Genomic DNA, 23,655 nt, shown 5'->3' on the forward strand with positions numbered 1-23,655 from the left:
TAATTGATAAATAGCCTTGATCGTACAATCCGGATATGCTCTCCTTTGTAAGCAAGACTCTGATTGCTGACTTCAGCCGTCTCAGACGCCCGAATCCGGAGTTGATTGTAAACTCCAACTTCTGCCGCCTCCCTTTACCTCGGCGGTTCGTTCTGTCTCTGTCGGTAGCTGATCCGTTACTATAGCAACGATCCAGCTCCACAAACACCGCTCCCGACTCTCCGAATTAAGTCTATTATGCGATTTTTGTGTACAAAAACCTGGGGGAATCCTGCCCGTTTTTTTCTCTACTGATAATCCTGCCTGGAAATATGTGTATCGAGATAAAAATGCTGCAAAAATAAAACAACTTTCTTTTAGCAATACTTGAACTGAGGATCGATCAAAAAAACACAGATTGGCAATTTCAGTTCCGATTTGAAACAAAATGTTGATCCATAAATATTTGTGAAGTTTTTTCTGCAAGATAGTTAAAAAAATAAATCGCATATATTGACATAATGAAATAAAAAGATACAAAAAATATAATGGTTAACAAATCTTTCTGTACATTAATCGTTATTGTGAAAAAATAGCCCTAAATTCCAGGCATGTGTTAAATGACGAGAGAAATCTAATTAAGAAGCAAACTTTTGACATAGAATAGACGTACTATACCTATAATGCCCTAAAGAAAATGAAATGGCTAAATCTTGATATATATTTTTATAATCTGTGAAATGGGAAAGCTCAAGGCTCCTGATGGAAGTCAGATTGATCACATCTTAATAGATTCAAGACATGGAACAGACGTAATAAACTGCAGAAGTTATAGAGGCGCAAACATAGACTCAGATCATTGCCTAGTGATCTCAACATTGAGGGCTAGAATTTCAAACACCAGTAAAGAAAATAAAATGGATACAAAAAAATGGAATGTGCAAAAGCTAAGAGATGTGACAATTGCAGAAGGGTACTCGAAAAACATCACCAATAGGCTAAGGAATTAAAATGTAAATGAAAAAGGGCAGACAGATATAGACTCCTACTGGATCAGAATAAAGGAAGACATTGAAGCAGCAGCGAAAGATGAAATAGGAACAGAAATTTGTGTCCGTAAAAATCATTGGTTTGACGATGAATGCAAAAAAGCAACAATAGAAAGATGCTTACTCGACGAACTAAAACAACTGTAGAGAATTACCAGACAAAGAGGAGAGAAGAAAAGAGAATACACAAAAGAAAAAACAAAACCACTTAAATAAGGAACTTAAATGTATAGAAAACCTCAACAGAGAAATAATTCAGAGCATTCTATAAAAAAGTTAACATCAACAAAAAAGAATTAAAAGCAACCACAAGACAATTCACAAGTCAGAATGATGACCTATTAGCAATAAGGAAAAATGTATTTAATATATGGGTGGAATATTTTAACCAGGCACTTAATATATAGGAAGAAGAAGAAAACTTGGAAGACGGAAGATATGTGGTAAGGGGAGCAGACGGAGCCTCACGATGTCCTTACGATACTTCTCATTGCGCATCACATGCCCTAAGTATGTCATCTTTCTGATTTTCACGAATCGCATAATTTCCAGATCTTTATTCATACGTTGGATCACGGTGTTGTTTGTAACATGATGGATATAGGAAATTCTGAGCATGCGGCAGTAGCACCATATTTCGAAGGATTCTAATCGTTTGGATGTTGCCTCCGTCAAGGTCCAGGCTTCGACACCATATAAAAGGGTAGAAAATACATAGGATTTTAAGACTCGTTTTCTTACATCAATGTTCAGGTGCATATTACATAAAATCCTCCTGAGGCGATTGAAGACAGCTCTCGCCTTTTCTATACGACATCTTATTTCCTGTGAGTGGTCCCATTCCTTATTTAAGCTGCATCCATGGTATGTAATTTTGTCGATTATTTTCTAGGGTTTATTATTAACTGTGAATTGGTGCTGTATTACGTCGTTTTTACTTACTACAAGAATTTTGGTCTTCTTACAGTTTAATTTCATGCCGTATCTGTCATAGGTTTCCACTACACGGTCTGTTAATGTTTGCAGATCCTCCGCATTATCAGCAATCAAAACCGTATAGTCCACATATCTTAAATTGTTTATGATTTCACCATTGATTTTTATACCTTCTCTTAAACCATCAATAGCTTCCCTGAACATCATTTCCGAGAAAGTATTGAACAAATATCGGTGATAAAATGCAGCCCTGCGTACTCCCCGTTTCATCGTGAATTCTGGTGAGGTTTCATTGTCTACTCATACAGTTGCCCTTTGCTGTAACTATAAATGTTTAATTAGGCGTAAATCTTTGTCATCAATACTAGATTCTTTCAGTACCTGAAATAGTTTTTGATGTTGCACCTTGTCAAATGCTTTTTCAAAGTCCATAAAGCATGCGTAGACTTCGCAATTTACGTCTCGAGCTCTTTGTATCACTACTTGTATGGAAAATAGGGCCTCTCGCGTTCCCAGTGCGCTTCTAAACCCAAACTGAACACTGCTAATGTATTCTTCAAGTTTTCTATATATGCGAGAGTGAATAACAGAAAGAAGGATTTTGAGTGCATGGCTCATTAAGCTTATAATTCTGTAATCAGAGCATCTGGTGGCATTTGCTTTTTTTGGGAGAGGGATGAAGGTGGAAACTAGCCAATCTGTAGGAAATTCTGCAGTTTCATAGATTTTGTTCAGTAGACTCGTTAGGAGTTTAAGTTGCTTGTTTTCAAATAGTTTCAATATTTCAGCTTGTATGTTATCAGGTCCAGGTGCTTTGTTGGTTTTTAGTCTTTTTATTGCATATGTTACTTCACTGAGCGTTATTTCTGCTCCTGAACATCCAGAAACACTGACTTCTGTCTCTTGCTCTTCCTTAAATAAATCTTCCATATATTGCCTCCATCTCTCAAGTATTCTCTCATTTTCGTAGAGCAGATTGTGGTGCTCGTCTAGTATTAAGTTATAACTTAGTGATTCGTTTTCTTCCGTTAAGTTTTTGATCTTTTTATGTAGGTTAAAAGTGTCATGCTTCTGTTCTAGGGATTCTATTTCTATGCATTGATCTTGTAGCCATGATTTTTTTGCTTCTTTAATCTTTTTCTTATTGATTTTTTTCTTCCATTAGCTCTAATATTACTTGTCTCATCCATGGCTGTTTCTTTATATTGTTTTTTGGTTTAAGTTTATTCTCTACCACTGAATTACAGATATTTTTGATTTTATTCCGCATATCATTCACACTTATGTTTTCTTGATTAATATCTGAGATTACCATGCTCTTTATTTTGTTGTTGATCTCCTCTTTGACTTCTTCTCTTGTGGTTTTTATTTATTATTTTGTGGTTTAAAAAAAAACACAAAATAATACTATCGCTGAGATAAACCGCAGACTTTGCACTTCCAACAGATGCTATTTTGGTCTCAATCTCCTCCTTAAATCGACAATTATATCGAGAAATACAAAAATAAAACTCTACAAAAACAAAATGACCCAGCTAGAAAAACGCTCATTGATAGACCTATTGGTCAGAGAAGAAGAGGAAGACCTAGAACAAGGTTCCTTGATAATATCGATGAAGACATGAGAAATGGGAATGGGAATACGCGCTTGACGGAGGAAGGTGATGGATAGGGACGACTGGAGAAAAATTCTTGAGGAAGGTGCTAGAAACCACGCAGGGCTGTAAAGCCGAAATGATGATGAAATGGGAAGGCTCAGAAACGGAATAGTTTAGCAAGAAGACGAATTCATAAAAAGAATTGCAACCTTGTTGATTTTTTGGACCGTATACTCAGATGATATTCAGATCTTCCTTCTCCATTGTTATCTATGTTGTTACAATCCTTTCTGATATGTATTAACACTCTTTGATGTGATTTTGGTACATTCGGTGTATTAGTAAGGCTACACCTTCTTTGGTCCTGTTTTCTTCTGCTGCTCGACTGTAGATTAGTGTATATTCACATAATTTCGATTGTCCTTTTCCTTTCTTTTTTGTTTCCTGTGGAGCACAAATGTCTATTTCTTTCCCTTTCAGCGCTTGGGTTATTTCTTGGTCCCTTGAGTTGAGCGACCTGATATTTCATGTAGTAATTCTCATCTGGGTTTTGGTTATATTTTGCTTGTACTGTGACTGGAAGAATAGAATGCTATAGAGGACGAAAACGACGAACTCATAATGAAAAAAATATGAAGAAGAAGAAAAAAACAATCTTAACTGGTAATTTTTTTTTTTTTTACTAAGGACACAGAAGTGTATTTACATTAAAATCTGGTCAGTAAGACCAATTATCAATTTGTTTTTAACTTAAATTACTAATGAGATCTTAAAATTAGGTGTCTACTCACTAGTATCTTTCCTATTATTTCTAATAACTAGCATTAAATTTAGCATGCATACTCGCACAACACTTTACTCTGCTTTTCACTCACTCATACAAATTCAAAAGGCTTTGTTCTTTTGAGCCTTCTCTCTAGGTTCGTATTGTCGAGGAGCTGGATAGCCTCGACGTTTACATGATGATGGAGTCGTTGTTCATGGCTCCCTGCAAATTTCTTGATTATCTGATTGACGTCTTCCATCTTGAGGTCCCGGTGAAGGTCGTTGTTCCTAACGTACCAAGGCGCATCTACGATGTTCCTCAGTACTTTATTCTGGAATGTCTGGATTACTTTGATGTTACTAGGCTTGGCACAGCCCTAGAGTTGGCAGCCATAGGTCCATACTGGTCTCAGTATTTGTTTATAGATTAGAAGTTTATTATTTATGGATAGAGAGGATTGTCTTCCCATTAACCAATACATTTTCTTGTAGCGGATGCCTAGTTCTTCTCTTTTCTTCTTTACGTGAGCTTTCCAGCGAAGTTTCGCATCAAGAGTGATCCCCAAGTACTTTGCTGATGTTGCAATAGGCACTTGAACATCATTTATTCTAATAGGAAAATTATTAATTCTCTTATTGGTAAAATTTATATGGACTGATTTATTCTCATTTAGCTTAATTTTCCATTTTTTGGTCCATTCATGGATTTTATTTATTGAATTTTGTAGTTTTTCTATAGCGTCTTCGACGGTGTCACTTACCGCTAAGACAGCAGTGTCATCTGCGAAGGTAGCTATGGTGTCGTCTTCTAGTTCAGGTATATCATACGTGTATATTAGATATAGGACTGGACCCAATACACTCCCTTGTGGAACACCTGCTTCAATATCCTTGAGATCAGTGTATGCATCTTCTTGTTTAACTCTAAAATATCTGTTCGCTAGATATGATTGTAATATATTTGAATATTGTTTAGGCATGAATGATTTAAGTTTATGTATCAAACCCTTATGCCAGACTTTATCAAACGCCTGTGTCACATCTAGGAAGGTTGCAGAACAGACTTTTCTTTTCTCTAATGATCTTTCAATTATAGCAGTTATTCTATGCACTTGATCAATTGTCGAATGCTTATTTCTAAATCCAAATTGATGATCTGGAATTATTTTCTTTTCTTCAATTATTGGCAGGATTCTTCGCAGGAGGAGTTTTTCAAACACCTTAGACATCACAGGTAGGAGTGATATTGGTCTATATGATGTCACCTCATTGGGGGGTTTACTAGGCTTTGGTATCATGATCACCTCAGCTATCTTCCATAAATCTGGAACATATTGTAGTCTAAAGGCAGCATTTATTAAATTTGTTAATTTTACGATAGCTTTTCTTGGTAGATTTTTTAGCAGTCTTCCGGTAATGAGGTCATAACCTGGTGCTTTATTTGGGTCGATTTGTTCTTTAATTAACTCAGCTACTTCTTTTGGGGAAGTTGGCTTAATATTCTCATCTATTTGCTTTGGTTCAGGCCAATCCTGGTCATCGTCTTGGTCATCTTGCAACTTAAATGTGTTCTCTAGATGAGTGGCAAATCTCTCTGCCCTCTGCTGATTATTTCTGGCCCAACTACCGTCTTCCAGTTTTATTGGAGGAGAATGTAATATTGGCCTTTTAATTCTTTTTGTAGCTTTCCAAAGCGAATACTCTGTGCTGCTGTCGTTTGTTAACTCTTCCAGATAAGATTTAATAGATTCATTCTTAATTTTCTGGATTTCTCTTTTAAGTTGCTGGCTGGCATTGTTTAGGTTAGTTTTGTCTCGAGGGGCTCTCGTTTGCTGCCATTTTCTTCTTAGTTTTCTTTTTTCTTTTATTAATTCACGAATTTCTTTATGGTAGTTATTCCCTTTAACTTTTGTTTTCAGTATGGGAGTGCAATCCCATGCTGAATCTTGAATATCTTTGACAAATAAATCTAATTCTTGATCTATCTCTTCAATTGTCTTTAGTGGCACGGCTAAAATGATCTTTTCTTCAAGAGTTACTTTAAAACTTTCCCAGTCTGTGAGCTTATTAGTTAAGGTTGGGTTGTTCTCTTTTCTAATAATCATATCACTCATGGTTAGAATTATGGGTGAATGATCGGAGTTCATATCCCATCCTTCACAAATGTCCAAATAATTGGATGAGATATTTTTAATTATGAAGAAATCTATTAAATCTGGTATTTTATTCCCATCAGTTGGCCAATAAGTTGGCTTCCCTGTAGATATTACATCTCCTTTCTGATCTTTGACAGCTGCTAATAGTTCTTTTCCTTTAGTAGTTGTAAGCCTAGACCCCCATTGAATGTGTTTCGCATTGAAATCACCCCCAATGATATATCTATTGCCTAAACTTTTCATAAAATCAATATATTGATCTTTTTTAATATTATGTCAAGGGGGACTATAAATTGCACTTATGTTTATTTCTGCGTCTTTAATCCTAATACATACTGTGGTAGCTTGTATGTGTTCGGTGACATACTTCATCTCTTCATGGTGTTTGATGTTGTCTTTGACTATCACTGCACTACCTCCTTTCGCTACATTGTCCAATTAAATGACTGAACAATTTAGTAAGTTTTTCAGTAAATAAAGAAAGGATGTTATTACAGATCAATCTAACTTAATCACCATTGAGTAAATCTGCAGGCATATTGGCATAACTCTTACAAAAGAGAAATCTATTAACAATAGAAATATAATAAAAGTTCTCCAATAGTTAATCATTTACTTAAAACTATTCTCATAGAGAACTGTAGTAGAAATTAAATTTTTTATTTTTGCTATTGAACTTTCAACTTCCGGTCAAAAATATCAAAAATTAATATAATATATAAAATATTGTTTTTTCAGTCGACAATTAATGAAATCTGGAGAGTTTGGACATACTTTGCCTCGATTTTGGAACTATCATATATTTATGTACAACACTTACAAAAGTCTTACAATTTATTCCAAATTTCCGTTTATAAAATATGGTGAACAAGCAGTATATAGAAAAATCTCTGTAGGTGGTATTTTCTTTTGGTATCATTTAGTTCCCATGACCAAAACGTTCATATTTAGCACCCGAATCCGTCGTAGATGAATAATCCGTCGAAAGGGTCCAGTGAAGTGCAAAAAACCACAGTCTATTAATACAAAATTAACTGAACGTGGCGGAGTCACGTGGCCTTAAACTCACTTATAAAACTGTTCTTCCAGAATTGATACACGTATTGTTAGCGACAACATGATTCGGATGTGACACGTGATGGACCCTCATCGGAGATTATCGAAAAGGCGGGATCAAAAAGCTTCAGTTGTATGCAGTGAGGTATTAATTAATTGCATCAGTTCTGATTTCATTGTTAGGCGTCTTTGACTATTTTGTTTTGGCTCCAGCACGTGTTGTTTGAAAGCTCTACAATGAAATATAAAGTCTTTGATATAAAAAGTTGTAATTGAAGATTGGTTTAAAAAATATTAAGAAGATTGTCAATATGTAGATATCTGAGAAATTTGATTTGTAATTGGCAAAAATGTAATAAATCAAAATATCGTTAAGAAGATGTAATTTAAAAGATTGTCATATTGTCAAAATGGCAATGAAAAAATTATACAAATGGAAGTTACGATCCAATATGCATCGTAAACCAGTAAGATACTTCTTATCTTTTTCCCTATTTACCCCTTCTTCTTCTTCCCTGTCTTTTGGCCTCTATCACTTTCTTTACTAATCTATTCTGGACCATTTTACCATTTTACTCGGTTTTCTTTTTTTGTACTGTTTCTCTATTGGTTCGTGTTTAACTAGTTTCTGATATTTTCTGGTGATATTTTTCTCTTTCTTCCGCATTTTCCTAACCTTTTCACATCCATTGATCCCGTTTTTCGTTTATGCTTCAAAATCTTGCTTACTATCTCCTGAGTCACCCCACACATTCTTGCGATTTCTCTTTGTGACATATAAGTGTGTTTACCTAACGTGCTAATCTTTTCACGCTTCCTAGTCTTTGATGATGAAATTAAATAAAATAAACTCACTAATTACCGAAAACAACACAAAATAGTACAAAATAACACAAACTTAGTAATAAATGTCCTAAAACACCCTTAAATAAAAGGCAGACAAAGGTAAGGTTATGTTTTCAATGCTTCTTCTTCTTTAAGTTCCATCTTCTATCGAAGGTTGGAAATCATCATGGCTATGCTGACTCTGTTGACTGCCGCTCTAAAAAGTTCTGCACTACTGCATTCAAACCATTCCCTTAAGTTCTTAAGCCAGGATATTCTTCGTCTTCCCACATTTCGCTTTCCTCGGATTTTGCCTTGCATAATAAGTTGTAGTAATGCGTATTTTTGTCCTCGTATCACATGTCCTAAGTACTTAAGTTTTCGTCTTTTGATAGTTAATATTATTTCCGCCTCATTTCCTATCCTTTCAATGCTTGGCCAGTTGTAAATGTGTGGACAGTGACAATATTCAGACATCCAACTCTGAATATTGAAAAATGTCACAATCATTCTATTAATTCTCACAATACTTCTTTCTGCTGTTCATTGGCGGATTAATATCTCTATGGAAGGTTGTCACTTCATCTTTTGCGCGGTCGTCCGATACTTCTTCTCTCGATTGGTGACTTATCTCTTGCTATTTTGACAACACGGGTCTCCTCTGTCTCACTCCCCTTAAGATTTTGACCTGATCTGTATATTTTCCATCTATTCGCAGCACCGCTGATTGATTCCAATACAGGTTGGCTATTATTTTTTAGTCTTTTCCGTCAATCCCTGTCCTCTTCAGCACTTCCATAATTTGTTTATGCCTGACTCTATAGCTGGACAATGTAATTCCTAGGTATTTTATTTCCATTACTTGTTCAATACTGAAGCCATCAATTTCTATTTAAATCTGGTTGGTTCTTTGCTGACTACTATTGTTTTAGTTTTCTGAGATGAAATTGTCATGTTAAATTCTTTTGCTCTTCATCTTGGGCTATCAATATTGCGTCCTCTGCGCGACGAGTATGTTGGTTTCTTTGTTTCCCATTCTGTATTCTCTTCCTTTATTAAAGGTTTTGATGATTTCATCCATAATCAAATTGAAGAGCATGGGGCTCAATGAATCCCCTTGTCTTATTCCGCTGCCTATTTCTATATGGAATCTCCTTGTCTTGTCCCATTTTTTATTTTTATTATTTCTGTTCTTTCTCTTCCGGTATCTATTATTGCTTGGGAATATCGCATTGTCATTTTTATCATTCTTATAATTTTATTTGATATATTACTCTCTTGTAAGTCTTGGAACATTTTTCTTCTGCTTAAAGTCTATTATGTGTTTCTCCGTCGTACTCGTATGTTTTCTCTAACACTTGTTTTAGCGTATGTATAGCGTCTCTCGTGGATCTTCCTTTTCTAAAACTATACTGGTAATCCCCTATGCTTTGTTCTGTATAATATATTGTTAGTATGTCTCTAATTATACCAGTCATTACTTTATCTGTTTTTTTAACTTATTCTCTATCCTTCCATTGTTGGATGTAGGTCTCCCCCAGTTCTCTCCATCTTTCCCTATCTTTAGCTGTTCTCTGCCATGTGGGACCTCCTTGTTTCCTGATGTCATCTTTCCACCTCATCTGTGGTCTGCCTCTTGATCTCTTTGCATTGTATGGACGCCACTTTCCGATGGCATTGTTCCATCGTCCGTCTTGGAGACGTTCATTGTGTCCAGCCCATTTCCATTTCAGTTTTGCTGCTTTTTCTATCGCGTCTACTGTCTTTGTTCTGGTTCTGATCCACTGGTTACGTTTTCTATCTTTAAGTGATATACCCAACATTTGTCTCTCCATCGCTCTTTGTGTGCCTTCCTTATCCTATCCAAATTGGCCTGTGTAAATGTCCATGTCTGTGCTCCGTAGGTGAGCACCGCTATTATACAGGAGTTATATACCTTGCTTCGTAAGTATAGAGGGATTGTTTGATTTTTTAGAACGTAAGAAAGTTTGCCGAACGCTGCCCATCCCATTCTTACTCGTCTCGATATTTCGGCTGTTTGATTTTCTCTGTTAGCTCTGATTGCTTGTCTTAGATAGATAGACTCATTTACCTGTTCTATTTTTTCTGTTTGTATTATTATTGCCTCTTGGTCTTCCGTGTTTGTCATGTCACTTTATCTGTTACATTCAGTAAATTAATTGGTAGTTTTTGCATGTTCTATGGTCTCCTTGTATTGGGATTGTCACTATAATTCTCTTCTTTCATTCTTTGGGCATTATTTCTTTACTCTATATATTCTGTATTAGTTCATAAATCTGTGTGTATAGTGCCTCCCCACTGTATTTTATAAGCTCTGCACATATTCCGTCTTCTCTCACTGTTTTTCCGTTTTTTAAATTTGCATATTTTCTCTTTCACTTCTGTATAGGTCAATTCTTCTGCTTCTTCATAACAAACAGTGTAAAACACAAAAAACGAGAACTGTCGAAAGGAAATATAAATACCTAAATTAAAAAATAAGAATGACACATTTGTGGAGGTGACAAAAAATTATAAATATATTTTTGAAATCAATGGATATAACGTTGAATATATTAAACATATCTTTACACTCACTTTTTTCTAAAAAATAAAAAATGTAACGTAATTTTTGCGATTTTATTCATGTAAATACATAACTCCCCAAGATAGAAGTTGAGTAGAAGCCCGGCCATGCGAAACCAGTTATTTTATTCAGCTTAACTACATTTTATATATCAAACGATAAAATCACTCCCAAAGTCCTGACAGTTGTGAAACCACCAACAAAAACAAACGCCGAATCTTGAACCCTACCAGTATCGAATATTATCCCCTACAGGCGGGGCTTCGTCGTTCGCCCGTCCCTCTCGTAATCACTGCATGTCCTTTCAAACGTAAAGGACCAATAGTAACGGCGCGATCAGGATATCTGATTTCGCCTGCTGGAAGCCAACGATCCTCGGCAGTTGTTTGCGTACCACTAGTCCGAAAGTAGTCTTCTTCTTTCACTACGTTGATTTGTATACAGTAGGAATGTGATTGAGTTTTATGATATTGTGGACTGATTTTTTCGACAATCTCGGCAATATTTTGTGCAATATACGGATAGGACGACAGTGCAACACAGTGGAGGGCCAATCTTTCGATATTAAACAAGAAATGAAGGTGAGTTACTAAAAATAACTAGCACATAAACTTTTTTTCTATATTTAAAAGTTTTTTACGATATTCACTTAATTTGATTTACTGTTTTGTCATTAAAATCAAAAATAGGTACATATTTTACTTTCATTTCTGAACATTCTCTTCTTCTTAAACTGCCATCTTCTTTAGAAGGTTGGTAATGACGATTTTTATGTATTTTGACTGTTGCTCTAAAAAGTTTGCAATCGAGCAATTAAAACGTACTCTAATATTGAAGAACCATAAATTCGTAGTGTTATGTTGCTCCAGAATCTTTTCCTGTAGGATAACTAGCAGAAGATATTTTGGAACACTCATTACATGGCATTACTCTTATTTTCGAATATTTATTGTGTTGTTCATTTCTGTTTCTATTCCAAGTCTGTTCAAGTTATTTATGATTTATTTTTGATTATCCCTGTACGGTGTTGGCTTCCCAAATTACATTTTTACATAAGTTTCTATAGGTTATACCGATATCAATCCCTGTTTAAGCGTCTCCCAACAGGTCTTATTTGATGCTCTTGTCCCATTTGTTCCAGGAACTAGCAGATCAGCAAATCTTCGTATTGAGTGATTAGCATCGCGAAGTTAAATATGCTCTAACCAGCTTATCCTATGCTATCAAGTTTTGGCATCAATTGGTACCACACTCCTTTCGCTTCAGTCCTCACTCCTCGGAGGGAGTGTAGTGGTTAGCATGATGTCGTGTATTGTCTATCTGCAAAGATATCTGTCTCTTGTGTGTTCTTTTAACTCATACACAGGTCTTTTGCATATTCCTATAATTTGATAAATCCATCTTGTTAGGGATCTTCCTCGAGATCTTCAGCCTTCTACCTTTCCGCGTATAAAAGTCTTTCCATGTTTTCTGTGTCTGCTCTTATAACATGTCCAAAGTATTTTAACTGTTGAAGATTGTTGGAGAAAGCCGTTAGCTAACCTTTAGCTCATTTAAAATTGAATTATTTGTCCTGTGGTGGATCCACGGAATTCGTACCATTCTTCTCCAGCAAAACATTACAGTGGCGTCTATCTTTCTTTCTTATAATATACTCCTAATTATATATTAAATAATTGTGTAGGCAGTATACATCCTTGTGCGACACCTTGCTCTGGATGGAATTCGTTTGAGAGTGTGTCAAGCACTTTAACTGTTCCGATAGTGTGGTCATATAATTCAGTTATAAGCGTATTTTAGTATTTGCCGTAGGTAAGTGTTGCCATTTGACCCTGTCGAACGCTTTGCGATAATCTATAAAACACATATGTAGTGGTATAATATAATGGTAATTCCCTAGATTTTTCTACTATGTGTCTTATGTTCAGAAAGTGTTCACGAATATCTATACATTTGCAAATCCAGTTTACTCTTGGGGTATCTCTCTTTGTAGAAAAGTTTACAGTCTCTGATTCTTCTTCTTCCTCTTTATAAGCAATTCTGCTTGTTCATCGGCGAATTAATACTTCTATGAAAGGTTGTCACTCCATATTTTGCGCGGTCGTCCGATACTTCTTCTGCCGATTGCTGACTTATCTCTTGCTCCATTCTTTTTTTCTATTTTCTGTCCATTTATACACTGTACGTTACATTTTCTTCTAATGTCTTCACTTTTCTTTCGATCTCTCAGCGTATTTCCTGTAATTCTTCTCATCTCTGCCGTTTCCAGTAGCCTTTGCGTTGTGGCTGTGTCGGGTCTGGTTTCTAAGTCATATGTCACTATTGGTCTTACACTGGCTTTATAAATTCTTGATTTCATCTCAGTGTTAATGTGTCTGTTTCGCCATATAGTGTTATTAACACGTTCGTGACGACGTGTACCACCGGTGGTACATGCCTAACTTTTCATTCTGCCGCTTGTGGCCACCGGTGGTACACGGTACCTTTCTATTTCTTAATTCTCTAAAACCTTGCAGTTAATAGATTATATTTACACTAGTATAATAATTTGCAATATATAGTGTCCTTCCTTCATACAAAAGCCTCTCAAGTAATTCCATGCAAATATTGTAGGAATGGCCAAAATCGTTGTCAGGTATATCTGAACCACTTTTATCTGCGTATATGTTTAGGTTACATGTATAACCTTCAACAGTAACCTAAACAGGCAAAAAATCGTTACAAATGCAATAAAATATTACGACACCCACAACTTCATATTGTGTCCACCGACGTATTCACCGTTCATATTGTGGTACACGACGTTTTTTCTTAAAGAATGTTCACTACAGCCGGCGTGTACCACGGGTGGTACATACAAAAAATTGCTTTTAAATAGAAAATATGGTTTTAAACAGCTTCAAACGGACTTCAGCTGGTAACTCAGCTGAAGTCCGTTTGAAGAGGTTTACTCTCCGGACACTGGAACTCACTTAAAGCATGGGTGTATGTTACCTGTAGTAAAATGTAATTAAAATATTAAACATCAAATAATATTATCAACATCATGTACAATTTTTGGTAACATAATACATTTTAAAGGGTTTTTACCCAAATATTTTGGTGGCTCAGGCATGGTAACCTGTATTTTAACCTGATGATGGAACTGTTGTTCCGAAAACGTTCGTGTTTTTAATGTAGCCCTTTTAAGGGTTTTTATAAAATATACCCATATACAAAGATTAACCTCTTTTTGATTATATATTTATCATTTGGTGTCTCGTTTATTACAGTCTGAAGGTGTTCGTAGAAGTTTTCCCTTGTGGTGGTATCTCTGTTGTTCTCTGGTGCATAGATTGCTATCACATTCAGAGGTTTGACATCCAGTTTAACTTTGACACTTACTATTCTTTCAGAGGTATATTTACATTCTTGTACTTGGTGTAAAAAATTTTTGTGTACTAGCAGGGCGAATCCTTCTTTGGCTCTGGTTTGTTTCGCAATACCACTGTAAATCATTAGATAGTCATCTAACATAATTTGACCCTTTCCTTTTTTCTTCATCTCTTGTCGTCTATTGCACATATGTCTATATTTTTTTTTTACAAGCTCTTATGTAATTTCCTGCTCTCTTGTGTTTAGAGACTTAACGTTCCAAGTATCGATGCGAAGTATATTTCTTGTTTTCCATAAATTCGTTGTCCTATTTCTCGCATTAGTCGTCGTAATGAAATCATTCCTGTTCCGAGGCATAATCCTGTTTCTATGAGCTGGCTGTAGACCAGAGCTGGCTGTAGACCCCCTCCTCCTTAATCTGGGCTTGTGACCGGCAATAGTTTTGTCGAGATACTCGATTCACCCAACAAAACTGCAGGCGGAGCTCATTGATTATGTGAAGCATTATTTTGTTGACATGTGAGATAAGGGACATGGTTCTATAGTTGTTGCATTCATGGAAGCTGCCTTTTTTTTGTATTGTCATTATTGTAGATTTTGTCATAGACTTTTGCCATTTTACGGAGCTTAAAGAAAGAAGTTGTAGGTTTAAGTTGCAAAGGGAGATGGTTGTATAATTTTTTTGCCGAATGTAATATAGATTTCTTTACTAACTTAGTGGACGGAATCGGTAAATACTCATAAATACACAAGGTTGAATTTCTGGTGAAGTAGTCATGATTAAGTCTTGCTGGAAAAAAATGTAGGTGTTTACGAATTCAGCAAACTCGCTTGATTTCGTTTGAAACATATCTTATTGCATAGCAAGCTGAGGGTAGTTTCTTAAATTGATATGAAGGGACCATTTAAGATCCTCCTTTATAGGATAATGCTTTTGTGACTAGAGTCAGTATCATTTGCTTTAACTAGTTGTTTCCGAGTCCTCATGTAAGATTGGTACCAATTCAAAAGAAATACCTCGAATTCCGTAGAAATTTAGTTTTTTTTATAAAAATGCCGTGATTTACACAATCAAAAGCTTTGGCATAGTCACAAAGAACAGTGGTAGTGTAGAGATTATTGTTAAGTGCTTGATAGACCTCATGTAGTATAGAAAACATAGCATCACTGGTACATTTATTAGATAAAATGCCGAACTGAGTTTGTGATAAAATGTTGTTTTCAACGAGAAAGGACATAAGTCGGGCTTTTATACGTCTCTCAATAATTTTGGATAGGACCAGTAGTAAGGCAATAGATCTATAGGTACAGACTTTTGATTTTTCACCACTCCTATGAAGAGGAGTAATAATGGCTGTCTTAGACACTTGACTTTTTAAAGACGAATCACATGCTATGATTTTTCTGACGGATAGTCTCAAGTTAACGTTGATTTCATGTAATCGAATGAACTATCTTACAATAAAGTCATCCCAGGAACGCAACTCAACAATATTTTCAAAATCATTTTAAAGTTATCTTTAAAATGTATAATACATGTCTAATTTGTCAATATGAATGAACCAGATAAAACAAAATTATTAAAAGAATTTATTCCATGTCGAGAAAATGGTATTGGCCAAGTGGTCGCCGCAAGAATTGATGACCATACATGATGACCTATTTTAAAGCATTTTCCGTCACTCTTGTCAGAACTTCGAGCGACAGGTACATCACCAAAACGAGAGATTTAGCGACTCGTAAATGCTTCCTTCAGAATACCGGTTGTGGTTCGAGCAGTATGCACCGTAGCACCATCCTGTTGGAATCACAATATGTTCTTCAGTCCGAATTCATCCAATTGAGGAAGAAAAAAATTGGGTTATCATGGTTTTGCAGCGCGCGCCGACTTGTATCTAGGAATCCCACCTTAATTTTTTACCTTTACCATGCGAGCTGCGCGATGCTCCATTACACATATTATGATTTTAAAATTTTGGCTTGTAATTTCAAGAAATAATAAATTGACAATTTATTTGACAACTACTAGATTCAAGCTACATTCTTTTTTTTAGTAGATATTTAATTAACCAATTATAATCTTTCATTTATGTACTCTTATCGAAATTATGATTAAAATGGTGACTAATAAATCTCATAAATAAGAAAACTTACAACTAATTCTTAATTTAAAAGAAAATTTTATGCTTCATATCATTCATAATATTATATTATCTTAATTTCTAAAATGCTTTCTTTCCTATTCCAAAAGGTCTATTTCTTGTTTTCTTTGACAAACATTGAGTATTTCTACTGGTTTTTTTGTGTGTTTCTTTACATTTTATTCCCACTACTAAATAGCAAAATCTTTTACAATGAAACTTTATTAAACTTCTTTTTTAATTTAAATATTATGTTTATATGGAATTAAGCCACAATTGGTTCTAATGAAAATCACATTTTTTAACTAACCTAGTCATTTTAAGATAACTGACTAGACTATATACCAGATTGTAAAAAATATTTTTTTTTATGCAACAATATGTATCTTACTGTTTGTGTATGTCCCCCCGCTAATAATCCTTAGTGGTTGATGCGGGTATATTTGTTTAAATAAAAAAAAAAAGTTTGACGTTTTGAAATCGTTCTCAAAATGTTTATAGAAATTTTGAACAACCTAAGAAAACGACCAAGGATGGACCAAGGTTATTTTTATTGGTTATAATATGGTGAGCGTTGATTTTCTTTCTTAGGCAAAAGTTTTCTTTTTTAATCGGTAAAAGATACAGGGTAGGTTAGGAGAAACAAAAATGTCAAAATCTTAAAATCATCTGCGTAATGGTGCATAGTGCATCTCGCATGGTAAAGGTAAAAATTTAAGGTAGGATCCCTACATCCTTGTCGTGCGCCGTCCACAGTCATCATTTGGCCTGCGGCGTTCTAAAAAAAATTGCCCGATGACTTCTCCAGCGTAAGCAGCACACCACGCAGTAACTTTGATCGGGTGTAATAGCTCTTCATCGGTGATACACGGATTGTTGATGTCCCAGAAACAATAATTTTGTTCATTCATGAAACCACTAAGGAGGAAGTTTCAACACACCATCAGTAGTTTCTCGATCTTTTCATGGAGAGCTTATGCTTTGCCATATGAAGAGCCATGTCCGGAGCTTAGAAATTATTGTAACACCTTAGCTGACGTTATGCCCTTTATCAATTCCTTCTGTTTAATTACTCGTATACTTTGCTGATGTTTTTTATGATTTCACGCTTTAATTCAATCGACAGCATCTTCTTCTTTGGACCCATGGAAATAAAAATAAATGTGATAATGTTTTGTAAATGTACAAAAAGTTAATCTTTACTCTCATCTCAAAGTTAAACATCTCTTGGTCGGCATCTCGTATCTCAAAACACTCGTATATTAGGGCACTCGTATCTCGAGGTACCACTGTATACCTTAGCACAAAAAAGAGCATGAAACGAGTAACGATACTGATAAAAAGAAATATAAGAGAAATATTTAGTTTTTCTAATATTTTCTTAATCTTTTGTTTTCAATTACAACTGATATTATTAAAGAAAATATGGCAACATAAATTGATGCATAAATTACTCTCAAGATTCTGTGGTAATTCCGTAAATTCGACAAATTATTCCAATCAGTTATACGTTTATAAATCTCTCGAACATGAAAAAAACGAATTAATTCATCTCTCCAGCCTCGTCCCGCAGCCAGTGGCCTCCGACTTGGACCATGTTGATCCTCTCGGTAGCCCCCTACGGTGAAGAGATGTAACGGCACACCAGGACCGATTTGTAAGGCACCGGCACGTTTAGCACGGTGTATACTAATCCGATTACCTTAAAAACTCTAGCACACTCCTTAAAATATGAATTCATTTCGATTTTTATATGAGCCTGCACACCGAAGAGGACGATACCGCAATGAAAAGGAGAAAAAAAATAAATAGATACAGATATTTTAGGATTAGAGCTTGTGGTTTAATGTGACACCATAAATATGTTAAATTCGTATTCTGTGTAGATATCGTGGGATTTTTTAGATGATTTACGTATATTCTAATGCTAAAAGATTTAAATAATAAGTATTATAAAGTTTTCAAACTTATGAAAATCCTTGACTTAATTGAATTATTAAGAAGATCTAGTCATCTGGTAATAAAAAAGCAATTTATCTTATGAACAGTGAAAATTTATGCAGCAATGATATAGCAAAACTACCACAAGGATGTGAACTTAGACCCTTACCATAATAGTTATGTATGATTGACGTTGTTATGCTGTATTGCATGTATTGTTAAAACTATGAAAAATCTGGCAAAGATATATTTTCCCTGACGATTGAAACGTTTCTGACGGTGTTGTGAACTAATAAAGTATATTGATATTTAGTCAAATCTAATGTAATAGTTGAAAAACCTGATCCATCCTTGAGAATTGAATATTGTTCTGAAGCTATTTTCTTGTGACATATTCATGCAATTACAATTTTTGCTGCTAATAAGCCACAATTTAAGTCTAAAATAGATTTATTTTTGACATTTTAATCTCAATCAAAATACAAAACATTCATAAATTAAACAAAAGCTATAGCGGGATAAGATGGTCAAAAGTGCCCCCGCACCGATCATCACCGCGATGTATGCTTTCAATAAAGCATATAAAAACATGACTTCATACAAATTTTTAGCTTCCCAGAGCCCATAGAACCTCTTAAATCTAAAAAAGAAGCTTTTTTTGACTTTTTTTTTCTGGACGCAATTTTGCTTTAAAAAATCTGAAAAAATTCATGAAGATGTATCAAATGTAAAATAGCCTAATTTTTTTTTAAATTTCTTTATTGAAAATTGAGCTCAGGAAAAATCATTGAAATTTTCAATAACTTCTTAGATTATGTAAATTACTTTTGGCTAACTTTTAATTAGTAATTTTTTATGTATTTTTTTCGTTTTTTTAAATGGTCAAGGCAGAATTTTAAATTTCTAAGAGGAAAGCATCGAAAAATAAAAAAAAACTGGTTTTTTACTCATTTATTTGCATATAACCTCAAAACTCAGTTGGTAATTCAACATTTTTTCTTCCATATTATCAAAATCTATTGTAAAAGTCCCCATTTAAATCTTTCATAAAGATAAAATTCGAAAATTCCACGTTTTTTTTACCTTACCTCAAAATCAGATAGTTAAATGTATTCCATCTATTTTCTAACGGGCTATGAATCGTCATTGTTAAAATAATCTTTTTAGATTTTCAAATATCACATAAACTTCCGTGGATACCATAATTGATCCGTGCTGCTGGTTACATTCTACAAGTAGATGGTGTACACTTAGACGGGAGTTGCAGTATTGGCAGTTTGGAGGTTCTTCTGGAACCATCAGATATCCGTGGGTTAGCCGGGTGTGTTCAAATCTGAGCCTTCTATGATGGTCTTCGATTTTCTTTTCGTAGTAACAGTTCTAGGACCTAAAATGTTTGGTTGGATGGACTTTAGTTGGGTAGTTCACCTGTTCCATTGATTTTGCCACATTGAAGTAGATAACTTTTTAATTTCAATTATTATATCTTGAAACATTTGGACTTTTTCATCTGTAAGGTCAAAGCGACGTGCTTCATTTGCTGCGTGGTGACTTTCATTTTCTTTAATACCAACATGTGAAGGATTCCATATCATCGAAACTGAAGTGTTTGATTTAGCAAGTGCTGTACATCTTTCGTGGATCTCATTAACTAAAGGATTTGGTGTGTAGATTTTTCTAATCGAATTTATGGATGATAATAAATCTGCGCAGATTGCTAAGTTTTTGGTACCCTGCATTGGAACCTCTAGAGCTTTAAGTATAGCGTAGAGTTCTGCTGTGAATATACTGGTCGTCTTGGGTAGTCTACACATTGCTAGTCTGTTATTTGTGGAAGTAACAGCACATCCGACACTTTCTTCGTCTTTAGATGCATCTGTGAATATTATGTTATCAAACTTGCCTCTATTAATTATATCGTTAAAAGTTTGTTTCATGAGTATCGTGGAGGTTTCCATTTTCTTATATCTGCACAAATTTACGTTAAAGTCAGGTAATATTTTTAGCCAAGGTGGAGTATTGGGCTGAATAATGAGGGTGGTAAGATTTAGGTCAATATTTTCCAAGAGTGGCAATAGAAACTGTAGTGATGAATTGGCAGTAGCTCTACTGTGTGCTCCTGTTAATTGAAAATTTTTAATAAGTTGGAAAGATATATTATTTGGGTTTGTAGAAACCTTGGCAAAATAGGAGTTTAGTAGACGTTGTCTTCTAATATTTAGAGGGGGTTCACACGATTCGACATATATGCTTTTTGTAGGGCTAGATCTGAAGGCTCCAGGGCATATTCTTAATGAAGTGTTTTGAATCTAGTGATTTTAAATAAGTTTTAGGGGCAGACATATATAATATCGATCCATAGTCTAACTTAGATCTGATTAGGGCTCTGTATAAACTTAATAGGACTTCTTCTTCGGCTCCCCATTGTCGATTGGCTAGTGATTTTAAGAGATTTATATTTTTTGAAGCACTAGCTTTAGTTTTTTCTATATGTCTCTTCCATGTTAATTTTTTGTCGAAAATTACCTCTAAAAATTTGTAAAAAAATAATCATTTTTAACTTACGAATTCTCAAATTGCGAAAAATTGTGTTTTTCTAATATTTTCCAACTTTATTGGCTCATAACCTTAAAATCTAGTAGCTAAATGATCGAATTTCCGCGTATTTTTGATCGCACCCTTTAATTTTGTTATACAACTTGTCTTTCTTCTTAAATAGTCAAAACTCGAAAAAAACCTATAGTTTAATGGTTGACCCTTTCTTAACAAAATTGTTTTTATCGTTTTTCGACGCATATCACTTTTGGTGCGCAAGTCTTAGCTGATAATGCATATTGCCTACATATTATAGTCTAGGGCCAAATGTTTATCAACATAAATAAGATATAACATAATACTAAATAATGATAGTGCACGCCTATGGGATATATCATCCCTTTGTCCTAAAATCCGTTGCGAGTTCGGAAAATCTCAAGTCGTATTAAAATTCTCAAAGTAGTTGGTCAAATCGAAGTTTAGAGTTGAATATTATAATTGCCATATCCTATAGGCGCGCGTATCGTACTCTATGATACTCTCTAAGACGAAAGCAGTGGCGACAACAACAATGTCTCCTACACGCCACTGCTTTCGCCTTGGTGTCGCCTTCGTATCGCCTTCGTGTTGCCTTCGCCTTCGTATCGCTTTGACAGGCTTAGCCTTATTATCAAATAATCCTCTTCTCCTAAAACCTCTTGCAATATTATCGAGGATCTTGAAAACTATCAGTCACATGGAAAAGTATCGAAAGAATCGAGTATATTAAAGTTATCACATAGGCGCGCGTATGCGCCCGTCATCAGTTACGGTATCTTCGAACTCAAATTATCAAAGTGCGATATGTATCAATATTTTGTATCAATCGAGTGATTTATCGATTCATTAAGGAAACGAAGAGTGTCGCATTTACTATTGTGCATCATAGTAGATGTCAATTTTGAGATATCGTCAGAGGTTGATTTGTGAAAGTTAAATTGTGCTTACTTACTAATATCAATTGCAGTAAGTATAAGGCACTACCCTAGCCTATGTTAGAGCATGTAATAATATTTCGTCGGGATTCGTCTTTAAAAAGTCAAGTCTCTAAGACAGCCAGTATTATTCCTCTTCATAAGAGTGGTGAAAAACCGAATGTCTGCAACTATAAACCTATTGACTTACTACCGGTTCTATCAAAAATTCTTTTTTTTTCTGAAAAAATTTAGTTAAAAATATAAAGATCTTAATTTTGATTTGATAAGATTTTGCATCAAGCCAATATTTTTTTTACTGAAAACGTTTTTGTTGAAAAGATTGTTCACTCGGTTCTTTAAGTTTCGTTATCTTTGGCGGCCATAAAAAATCCATCTCTTACTATTTATAGATTTGTTTTTTATGTATTTTCCGATGTCACCACAAAAAATATGTTTTTTATTCAAAGCATAGAGAGCACACATTTAATAACACTATAAATATTATTCCTCACTCCGGAATGATTTATGCGCCTGTATTAAAAAGACAAACAGTCTCTCACCTCCACCGGGTTATACAAGAAGAAATAATAAATTTTATTACAAAAAGAAAAAAATAAAGCCGAAGATGAAGCGACTCAGCCTCGGAGTACAATGCGAAGAATCTAAATGGAATTTCAGCGTCCATTTATCATAAAGCTCTAGAAACTAGACGGCGTTTTTTTCACCTCCGAATTTTGTGCTGAGGTGAGAATTATTGGGATTTATTGTTGTTGATTTTTTTTACTTTTTACTTTTTATTCGGACTTTATACGACGTTTGCCGCGACTCGAAGAATGGGTAACACAAAACGTTTTATTCTGACAATTTAAAGTTCGTCCCATAACTTTAAATATAGCGTTTAAGTTTGTTATAATTCGTTTTCTTTATACTTATAACACACTGTAGAAAAGATAAAGGTATGGCACCTATAAATATGCAGTCAACTTTATTCACTATATTGATTATAATGAGCGAATTTGAGAAGTTCATGAAATCTCTTATCGCTTCACTATCAATTCAATTTACTATTTTTTTTTATTTACAAACATTGGCGTATCAACCTCTGAGGTTATTAGCGACATATATACAAATACGTAATATAATTGACTTACAATATAAAATTTTACATTAAGTATATGTCTTTAGAAGACATAGAAGATCTACAGATTGATGACAACGTAACAATCAAAGGAAAGGATAAATTCAAATACCTGGGGTTTATAATCACGAAAAAGGCAACAACAGAGGAAGAAATTACACAAAAATTAGGACAAACAAGAACAGCAATCCGACAACTTAACTCAGTATGGTAGGATAGACACCTAAATATGAAGACAAAAACGCAGATTTATAAAACATTAGTGCGAAGTATTATGACATACGGGACTGAAAATTGGATCATAAACAAGAAAAACAGCAGTAAGATAGTAGCAACAGAGATGGAATGCCTGCGAAGATGCTGCAGAGTAACAAGAATGGATAGGAGAAGTAATGACGAAATAAAGCAAAGAACATCAATAGAAACAGACATACTAACATATATAGAACAAAAAAGATTAAAGTGGTATGGACATGTAAGAAGAACTAGCGACAGCAGATGGATAAAGAGAATAACCGAATGGAGCCCCATAGGAAGGAGGAAAAGAGGACGACCCCGAAAATCTTGGAGGAACGAAGTAGACGACGCCATGAGTAAGAGAGGCCTAAACGATGGAGA

At 34.7% G+C, this 23,655-nt stretch overlaps 1 protein-coding gene across 1 annotated transcript in view; it reads left to right on the forward strand.

Moving 5' to 3' along the window:
* Positions 1 to 11,253: 11,253 nt before the first annotated feature.
* The window catches only part of Awh (LIM/homeobox protein arrowhead), a 114,708-nt gene continuing 102,306 nt past the window's right edge, over positions 11,254 to 23,655 (forward strand). Inside the window, exon 1 of the mRNA XM_072521185.1 lies at positions 11,254 to 11,532. Within this exon, the coding sequence (XP_072377286.1) occupies positions 11,416 to 11,532 (117 nt within the window). The 5' untranslated portion in view covers positions 11,254 to 11,415. The remainder of the gene's footprint in view (positions 11,533 to 23,655) is intronic.

Source organism: Diabrotica undecimpunctata, chromosome 2, assembly GCF_040954645.1.
Source record: "Diabrotica undecimpunctata isolate CICGRU chromosome 2, icDiaUnde3, whole genome shotgun sequence".
Lineage (NCBI taxonomy): Eukaryota > Metazoa > Arthropoda > Insecta > Coleoptera > Chrysomelidae > Diabrotica > Diabrotica undecimpunctata.